Genomic DNA, 10094 nt, shown 5'->3' with positions numbered 1-10094 from the left:
CAGGAAGGCGGCCCTCGCAGGTCTTTTGACATGTGTCTGGGCCATCCATCAACTCAGAACCTCCGAAATCTACACCTTCAAAAGGCATCTTCACCCAGCCTGTTCAGATAAAGCTGGTCCTAAATTTAAAAACTGCCTCAGTGAGCGGAATAGAGAGAGACGGCACTTCTGTATGTTGTGTTAATATAGGCAAGCAGACTCGAGTCTGAGTCCAGAAACACACTTAAAGTCAAGTCAGGAAAGCAAACATTGTGTTCATGATAAACGGTTCAGAAAACTAAAAAAAAAAAAAAAAAAACTGGTATGGAAGAAACCTTTTAAATAAACGTTTACAACAAAAAGAAATAATGAAGTAATATATGTTTATGTGTGCATCTGAAAGGACCAGAAATGTTGCAGACATGTTGCAGTTTCTTGGATCTCAGAACTGAAACTGGAAATTCAGGTGAAGAGCTTTTGTGTGCAGCTTCTTTGAAAATGCAGTGAAGAGGAAGAAAAACAAAATCGGTGCTTAGATCAGTGAGATTTTAGAGTTTATATTTTCAAGCTTTGTGAGGATGATTCAGAGATACAGTGAAATGATCATGACAGGAACAGTTTTCCACTCTGACGGTGCAGAAGTTAATCAATTTAAGAGCGATCAATGCCAAAAACCTACTTTTTTTTCCCTTTTTTTTTTTTGAACTTAATTTTTATCAACATTCAACACATGAACAACACTTACAAATTCAACTGTCATTTTTCAAAAGGTGAACGATCGGTATTACAAAGTACAAATAGATGAAAAGAAAGAAAAGAAAAGGAAAAAAAAGAGCAGAAATAGAACAAGGAATTTCAAAAGTAAATAGAGACAAAAGGTTCACATTTGTTCCAAAATGTACTTGATAATTTTGATCTGTTCACTGCACTATGTCCATTGCAGGCATCCGCCTTCTCATGAAAATGTCAGTTTGGAGTCTCAGCGAGTATGTCATTTGTTCAATCTTGGTAAATTTCCCTGACTTTTTCCCTCCACATGTTATGTGTTGGAGGATCTGGTTTCAACCACATAACTGTAGTCCATTTATTTGCTGCTGCTAACAATATCTGAAAGAGATACTTTTTAGACCTTCCCTCTATGCTGACTGATATCAACCCTAATATAGCCACCCTTGGATCCATCTCAATATTCAGGTGAAAGATTTCAATCGTGGATTCAAAAACTCCCCGCCAGAACATTTTTAGTTTAGGGCAGAACCAAAACATGTGGGCATGATTTCACAATTTCAAAATTACAGTTTCTCCAACATTTGTTTGGGTGTGTTCTACTCATTTTGGCCACTATTACTGGAATACGAAAGAATCTTGTGATTACCTTCCATATAAACTCCCTCCATGAGTTTGAATTTGTCACAAGAAGTGCTTCACTGCATATTTCACTCCATGTTTCTTCTGAAATACTCAGACTCAGTTCACTTTCCCATTTTGATTTTATCTGCAATGAATTGCCGATGTTCATATTCAGAAAAATCTTGCAAAAAGAGCCTATCATTTTCTTGTCCCATTGCTTCACTTGCACTTTCATGAGGAATTCTTCAATCAGGGAGGGATTCGTGACTTTGTCCCATTCTTTATGTTCAGTTAAAAAAAAATCCCTTATCTGAAGGTATCTAAAAAAATAATTGTTTGGAAGTGTAAATTCTTCCCTTAACTTAGCAAAGGATTTGAATTGTCCATTCTCATGGAGCTGATATTGAGTGGTAAGGCCATATTTTGACCAATTTTGGAACGCTGCATCCGTTTGGGAGGGCATGAAATCTTTTAGGAATCCAGTGTTGGTAAGGCCAGAGATGAGTTTGGGCAAACCGAATGTTGTCTTAATTTTTCTCCAGATTTTTAATGTGATTCTAGTCCAATCACCCATTTTAATTTGTTTTAGGGGGGCTTCAAAGAAAGGTAGAATATGCAAAGGTTTGTCACTTAAGTCTTTTTCAATGTTAAGCCACTGTGTTTGTGAGAGATCCAGGATCCATCGCGTCAGAGGTTTTAATTGTGCGGCCCAAAAATAGTCTCTCAAATTAGGGAGCTTAAGTCCGCCCTTTTCTTAGATAATTGTAATGTTTTTAGTCTAATTCTAGGTCTTCGTCCTTGCCATATAAATTTAGAAATCAAACAATTTAGTTTATCAAAGGTAACTTTTGGTATATCAATGGGGAGCATCTGGAATAAGTAAAGTAACTTGGGTAATATATTCATTCGAACACTCTCAATACATCCCAAAAGTGACAAAGGAAGGGAGGTCCATCGGTCCAGATCCCTTTTCATATTTTGAATCACACATTTGTAATTTGCATCATATAGCTTTTCTATTGCAGGAGGGACTTGAATTCCAAGATATCTAATGCCATCTAGTGGCCATTTAAACTCACTCTGCGTTTTAACTGACTGTGGGATCTGGCTGCCAAATGCTCATGGCCATAGTTTTATGTACATTAATAATAGCTGAATAATAGCCATAGGTGGCAATAACGTTATTTAAATGTGGAATTGTTAATGCCGGTGACATTAAATATAATAATACATCATCCACATATAACAAAATTTTGTGTTGTTATCCATTTATTGTTGGACCTTTAATATTGATGTCATCTCGAATGAGTTGTGCCAGAGGCTCGATGCTAATATTGAAAAGTAGCGGTGACAGTGAACAGGCTTGTCAACAGCCCCGCTCTAAAGTAAAGCGGTCTGATAGGCATCCATTCACCTTAACAGCAGACTTTGGATGAGAATATAATTTCTGTATCCATTTAAGAAAATTAGGACCAAATCTGAATCTTTTCAATGTCTGAAATAAATACTACCATGACACTCGGTCAAAGGCTTTCTGGGCATCCAATGATAAAATCATTGTTTCCTTTTTTGACTTTTGAATGAGTCATTAAATTTAGTAATCTCCTGACGTTGTCCCCATAGAACCTTCCAGTTATGAAACCCGTCTGATCAGGATGAATAATTTCAGAGATTATTTTATTGACCCTTTTTGCTAAGATTGCTGTTAGTATACGCAAATCTGTGTTTAACAACGAAATAGGTCTGTATGATTGACATTTTGTTGAGTCTTTACCATCTTTATGCTTTACCACAATTGTTGCTTCACTCCAAGAGGGGGCCATAGTTCCAGATTGTAGCATGTATTGATAAGCATTTAACATTAAGGGAGATAGTATTTCTTTAAAAAAAAATGTTTTTATAAAATTTATTAATATAACCATCAGGTCCTGGGCTTTTATTGCTTTTTAGTTGGGAGATTACTTGATGTATTTCATATTCCTTGACTGGCTGATCCAGTTCTTATGCCTTGGATTCTGGTAATTATTTAGTTTTATGTCTTTCAAAAACAGCTCCAGTTCTTTATCATCTGTACAGGTATCTGTGTTACTACTTTTTTCCTTTTTTCAAAAGCAAAGTGAGGTTATTACCAGTTTTTTTAAATGTAAAAAAATAATTAAATTCCTGGCTCAAACTGGATTATGATCTGTCATGATTAACATATTCCAACCACCAGCCCCATCACGACTAACAAAGGGTTGAACATGCCTTAGAAAATGCAATATGTATGAATTATTGTGACTTTTTCATAGATAATGAGTCCGTGTCTTTTGGCTATGGGGAACACACCTCTACCAGATGCCTGCAGGTTAACTGTCGTTTCTCTTTCTCTGATACTCAGTGACACAGGAGCTGAAACTTGAGTTGAATTACAGGAACCAGGAAACATGCAACACCCTCTCTGTCTTTCTGTGCCAGTAACCATTTGTGGGTGAGACAAAAGATCATGCAAAGACATAAGCGGGTTATGTAAACTTTTATAAAAGTATTGATTCTTATTATTTGACAATCAAATATCATAAAACATCAGCAATAAAATCAGCATCAGAAAATCAACATTCTTCATTTCCACTGATCACTGACTATCACACTGCCACCACGTTCCTTTTTTTTCTTTTCTTAAAGTCAAAATGAATAAGATAACAGTTTCAGAGTCTTTGCCATCATTGTGGTTGTTGAGAGGAGACGTAAACAGACTTGTTGGGCTGCTGAAGTGCGAAGAAAGACATTGACCTTGTTAGCTGATGGTGCAGCTGCTGTCTTGATGTGCCGGCGTTCCTTCACCTCTTATCTCCTTGATCAAAATGCCGTAGGGTCGAATTGAGTGCTCCACTATGGCTTGCTCTTCTGCAGGTGATGTTCCCCTCTCGACAGGAATCAGCCAGTAGTCTGACCGACTGCAGATCTTTCTCTTCTCGGGGTTGATTCGGTTTTGCAGGATCACTTTGTAGCGTTTCCCCGTCGACAGCCACTCGAAGGTTGTGGCAAAATAGTCCGCCACGTGGATGTTGGGCGTAGAGTAGACTCCAGTTCCATGCGTTTCTGCCACTCCGGCTTTGTACCCCTCTTTGATGATGCCTTTGGCTCCACCGATACTTGTTCCGTGGTATGAAACAGGCCATTCCCCGGGCACGGAGTGTCTCCTCCAACCATCGGGTCCCAGCCAAGCGTCTCCGTCCGGATATTTACCTCTGACCTTCAAGGCCATGCGGTACCAGCCTTTTGGACGCTCGTAATATTCATCCCCTCTCTTACATAAAAGATTTGAGTCTGAGAGATTGGTGAAGTCGTAGTCATAGTCTGGGTCGAAAAAATTTTCTACGTCCAAGAAAACCTCCTGATACGGGGTGCGGTTCCTGATGAAGGGACGAAGAAAAAAGTCACCCACCGACAGCACAGGAAGGTTCTCATGAAGGCTGTCAACAAGGTTTACAAGCTGTCCAAAAAGTGAAGAAACGGCTTCAGCTCTCAATTGTGCGTTCTCAGACATGGTTGAACAGGATGTGAACTGCTCTGCCCCGCTTCTTGCTTCAGATGGTTGTGACAATTCTTTCACTTTTACCCTGGAAGTGAACGGCGTGGAGGTTTCCGCACGTTTAGTACCGTAATGTATACAAAAGCACCCTTGGGGTTTGAACACACTATAAACACATTAGTTTAACAGAAAATGGAAACTTCTTTGTTCATATGATCAATCTGCCTGAGCTCAATCCTTTTTTTTTAACTCTTCCTCACTTCAAAAAGTATAATATCTCTTCGCACAGACTTTTTTTTCAAACTTATTTGTACTTTTACTTGTGGTTTCATTAAGATGCCTGTGACATGTGCTTTTGAACAGGTTTGTTAGCTTTGAGTTATTATCAGGCTTCTGTGTAACTTGAATGTTGTGTTTCTTATGTTTATTTACATTTTCTGCACGTATATACTTTTATTTATGCTGTTTTATGTATCTGTTGAGATCAAACTCATTTCTTTGTGCCATCGTTATGTGTGGGGATGACATTTGATGACCCAAATGAAACTGTAAAAGGTAGCTGCGTCTGAATGCACTCTTTTTCTTTGAGATGAGGCAATGAGGCGCAAACAAGTTCACTGGTTTGATTCCCTCTGCTTTTGGCCCACAAGCAAAGCCCTTTAACTCAGGATCAGAAAGGACATCCGGAGGACATCCAGTGTAAAACATGCACCAGATCAAACATGCAGATCCCGTGAGTCACTGCTCTCACTCTCCAGATGAAAAAAAGCGAAACAAAACACTACAACTGAAATCAGAGGCAGAAGAAGCGCTTCTCTGAAATATTATGCAACAAACTGCACAGCTGATCTTGTGGATTGGCATCAGAAGCATCACCAGTTACTTTGCGTCTAGTGACCTCTTCTGTTGAAACTATGAAAGCACAGAAGACAACCTTCAGGAATATCAGGCTCAAGTGTTTTTAAAAGCTTTCTCTAATATCTTTGGTTATATTCATATTTACACAAGCTTTATTCAACAGTTTTTAATTCCTAAGAATTTTTATCCCATTAAAAAGAAGAGGCCCAGTATTGTGTAGAAAATTAATTATTGAGATATTTACAGTGTCTAATATAATAAAAAGATTGTCATCAAAATACTTTGTGTGAACTTAATTTTCCTCATTACTTTAATCTCATTTCTCTGGCCAGTCATCTCTGCACTGTGCCTTTAAACTGACTGAATACTCCATGCTTCACTTGCAGATCTGAAATTTGCACAAGGGAGGAACCATCAAACACACCCTACCATCATACACACCCTGAAGAAAAGCTGTCCGGGCATTGAACCACAAAAGAATAAAGAAAACAAGACTGAAACTCACCTTTTTATTATATTTCAAACCCCGCAAAAGTCATTTTTGTTACAAATGATGTCTGAAACGTTCCCATCACAGTAGAAGAGACTTTGTTAGAAATGGGGAGCATCAGAGTAGTACAATGCTAGGAGTGGTTAAGATAGTAGAAAACACAGGTTGTGGAATTCCCTGACGAGCATTTGCATCTCAGATATCTTTCAGCAGCACCTGGCACTCGCAGCTCTCTTTCCAGTGAGGAGGCCAGTTGGCTTTGATGCTGGGTCTGTCCTTCAGACCATTGTAGTACTTGGCCAGGTTAGGGTAGCGCTTCTCGCATAATCTGCAAAAAAGACACAAGATAGAGTGACGCTTAACACACGTGCATCGAGAGCCGCTTGTAAATTCAGCCTCAAGTCCACTGGAATCATTCAAATCGACTCACCCGCTGCGGAAGAGGTAAGCAATGTTGGGGAAGACGGTCACGTCCGACAGCGAGAAGGTCTTTCCTGTCAGAAAGCCTGACGAAGATGCCTACAAGAACAGTAGAAAATGGTGAAACTTTGTCATATTTCACACCATCTACGACAAACTTAAAATGTGAACAGCCTTCCTGAACTTCCCGTTTCCCCTATGCTGTCGTACAACGTACTGAAGTAGTTAATGAACACAAAAACTGGCTTCAAGTTGAACCGTTTAATGATTAATGGGTTATATGAAAACTAGTCGCACTCCATGCAAATTAATCGAAACAGCCTATAATAGCCTACCTATTTTACACTTCTTTCATGTTTCTATCAGTTTGGAGGGAATAAAAGTCCAGTTTTAAAGTCTTTTACCAGGTATCCCTCCCACAGCTTGACCTCAGTGGTCAGAGCCTCTTTGTTTCTGGTCCGAGCAGATTCGTGTCTCTCATTCTCTGGAACATTATAGTCGTAGTAGAGAACTTGACCTGGGGAAGAAAAACGAATATTAAACAGTGGCCATGTTAAATTATATCTACAAGTTGGATAACGTCCCCTCAAATTGTTGAAGTCATTTGAAACCAGGGCGATGTCACCCAAGTTTCACACTGGAAAACCAGAAAATTTGGCCTTCTTTTCTTTGGCCCACCCAAAACAAACGAAGGACTGTATCTCATGACTTGAACTCCTGAGGCTGGAGCATGTGACGCCCTGTGGCATTACCGTCCGACCCCTCGATCCCGCTACCTGTTGTGAGGGTGTGTGAATGCACGGCTCGTTAGTGCGCCATGTGCGTTTTCAATGACTCAGGTCTCAGAGGAAGAGATCACACGATGCAAGTCTGCCTCTGAGGAGGATGATTAAAGTCGATACGAGGCTGGCGTGTGATGTTGCCAAGTGGAACGCAAATCAACACACTACAGTGTTTCCCCTAGGATTGGCCCCTTTGGGGGGGGGGGGGGGGCCCAATGGCCCCGCTGTATGGTCGTAATTACCTCGTGGTGCGTGTCACTGTCATCAGAGGTGGTTTTTCTTCTTCATTTTATGTCTGAAATAACTCTATATTTTGGCCGCAGTTTGTCGTCGAAAGCAACGCCGGGAACGCACTGGACGCGGAAGCGCCGCGAACATCTCCCCGCAGGCGCTTGGCTGTTTGTATTGGAGGCGTATCTGCTGCCTGCGCTCTCCAGCTATCTCTGCCAGTATGGATGTGTGTTTTGGTGACCTGTGGAGAGACTTTTTCTCCTCCCACCTACCATCCTCCTATCCTCTTTTTTTCTGCATCACGTGAATCTCTGTCGCTGAGTGTGTGTGTGTGCCTGTGTATTTGTGTTTTTTTTTTTTTGTTTGATTGGGTGCGTACCTGCATATGTCTGTGTGTGTGTGTGTGTGTGTGTGTGTGAGGCGATCAGAAACTCCGGGCGCGGCGCTTCCGCGTTCAGGGCGTTCGCTGCAGCACTCCACTGTGTCTACTCCCCCTCCCTCCGTCTTGTAAACAGTCACACTGGCCCCAAGTTTCATTGCAATCCGTCCATTACTTTTTTGGTGATCTTGTTAACAAACCAACCAACCAACAAACCGACGTGATTACATAACCTCCTGGCGGAGGTAATTATTTTAATTTAACTTGACCTTCTTGGGGGTGCGGGGCGCCCCCCTAATATAATGGTAGGGGAAACAGTGCACTAATTAGGTCGATATATGGGGAAATATAAAAGTATTGTTGAGGGAGAAGAAAAATCCTGTATTGACTTGCAACAGTTAAAACGTTATTATGGAAACTGCTCCACCATCTGATAGAGATGCAGGATTTTCAGGGTGAACCGGTTTTTGTTTGATCCGATCTCACACAACAGAAAGAAAATGAATCAATTCAAGCATGTCGAAGGTGGATTACCAGTTTTCTGGAGGAGTGAGAAACCCTCAAACATGCGTTGGTACATCAGGGCCAGCTCCATGGGGCAGTCAGGGGTCAGCTTGGTTCCCTGGGACTTGTACTGGATCTGTTGTTGCAGACATGAAAAGAGCATCAGGATCTGGTTTCTCTTTCCCCTGCGGTGTCATGTTTCTCATTGTATTGAGGCCTTTGTTAACAAGAAGTCAAGTAGACTTATTAACTACTTGGTGCCAAAAGGCTGCACTGGTTTCTCACCTCCAGGAAAATGCAGGCAGCATAGGACTCATTCAGGATGTAATCTTTAATCTTGAAGGCAGGAAGCTTTAAAAGAAAGAATAATAATGCAAATTAACAACAAAAATCTCAACTCTTGTACTTGCGAAAGTACATGGAGGGCAAGGCAAATCATGCAGGTTATGAGGTTATGGGATGTAACCCACCTGACCCCTGGGGTTGATATCCAGGACCTCCTGGGATTTGTGTTCGCCTTTCTCAAAGGAGAGCAGCTTCTGGTTGTATCCCTTCAGCTCTTTCTCGTCCAGCATGATCATGACCCTCCAGCAGGGCGGGGAGCCGGAGCCCCACAGCAGAGTCATGTCCTGAGCCATGGTGGTTTGCCTGCCGGTTGAACCTGTGAGAGAAGTGCAGAGTGAATGTGTAATGTCCAGCTTGATCTTATATAACCACATCCCGCCCTGCACATCCGGTTTGAAGGAGAGAAGTCCCACCCCACTTTTTGTTTTTTGTTTTTTTTTTCCCCAGGAGCAACAAAAATGCTCTTTACGGGCTTTTAGATTGAACTCTATTGTTAACTACATGTAAGATGAAAGGATAGTAGAATTCTCTTAAATTCATTGACTGTTACACTTGCATTTATTGCTAATTGTGCAAATTGTGCCGCCAGTCGCACATAACCGAAGTCATGTATGTAGGGGAGTGACTCATCTTGCTGTGTGTAGACAATCTTTGATCGTGGGTCATTAGGAAAGTACGATCAACATAAAAACAAACGGAAACACTAAAACACAGTTTCATGTAGCAAATAAACCAAATATACGATTATCTGCACGTTGCAATTGTCACTAATGATCAGACGATTTACTAAATGGTAAAAACGTAGTAAAAATAAAATGCAAAAAAAAAAAAAAAAATCGTTCATCAACATTTAAAGGTCATATTGAGAATTATTAGGTGAAAGCTGAATTTAATCCATCCATCTGATATGGAATAATGCTTTGTTTTCAAAGTTCTCAGGAACAGTGTGAAGGCCGCTCTGTTTTGTCTGAAGTCACTTGGAAACAGTGTCTGTTAGTCTCCTGAGATCTGGCTATATGAGATGGCATGGCTGGAAGTCATGCCAGAGTCGGTTGGATTCTCCCTGGAGCAACAGCCTTGCTCTCAATCAGCTGATTTGTGTGCGCTTCCTCTGCAGTCCTCAATAAATCTTGTGCAGCAGCAACACCTTGACTCTGATTCACCAAAAAATTCCACAACAGTTTGGGGGCTCGTCCGAGATCTAAATGCAACATGAACGAGGTGAGTGCAAATGTTTCCTCT

At 40.9% G+C, this 10094-nt stretch overlaps 1 protein-coding gene across 1 annotated transcript; it reads right to left on the bottom strand.

Annotated features, from left to right (window-relative positions):
* Positions 1–6195: 6195 nt before the first annotated feature.
* On the bottom strand, positions 6196–9201 carry LOC115409413 (glutathione S-transferase A-like). The gene is made up of 6 exons (XM_030120582.1): positions 8978–9201; positions 8793–8858; positions 8538–8643; positions 7016–7128; positions 6622–6710; positions 6196–6519 (listed from the first exon to the last, which is right to left on the bottom strand). Exons 1-6 carry the CDS (start codon positions 9143–9145, stop codon positions 6387–6389), a joined length of 675 nt encoding a protein of 224 aa, XP_029976442.1. The 5' UTR covers positions 9146–9201; the 3' UTR covers positions 6196–6386.
* Positions 9202–10094: the final 893 nt, after the last annotated feature.

The sequence above is a fragment of the Salarias fasciatus genome, chromosome 22, assembly GCF_902148845.1.
Source record: "Salarias fasciatus chromosome 22, fSalaFa1.1, whole genome shotgun sequence".
Lineage (NCBI taxonomy): Eukaryota > Metazoa > Chordata > Actinopteri > Blenniiformes > Blenniidae > Salarias > Salarias fasciatus.
Note: the sequence above shows the minus strand (reverse complement) of the source record. Positions and strands in the feature narration are given on the sequence as shown.

Coding starts and splice junctions, on each gene's coding strand:
- LOC115409413 (XM_030120582.1), bottom strand. CDS start 9,145: ATGGCTCAGGACATGACTCTGCTGTGGGGCTCCGGCTCCCCGCCCTGC. Junction 8,644..8,792: donor CTGCCTGCATTTTCCTGGAG/GTGAGAAACCAG, acceptor CTGCAACAACAG/ATCCAGTACAAGTCCCAGGG. Junction 6,711..7,015: donor AGCTGTGGGAGGGATACCTG/GTAAAAGACTTT, acceptor CTGTTCTTGTAG/GCATCTTCGTCAGGCTTTCT.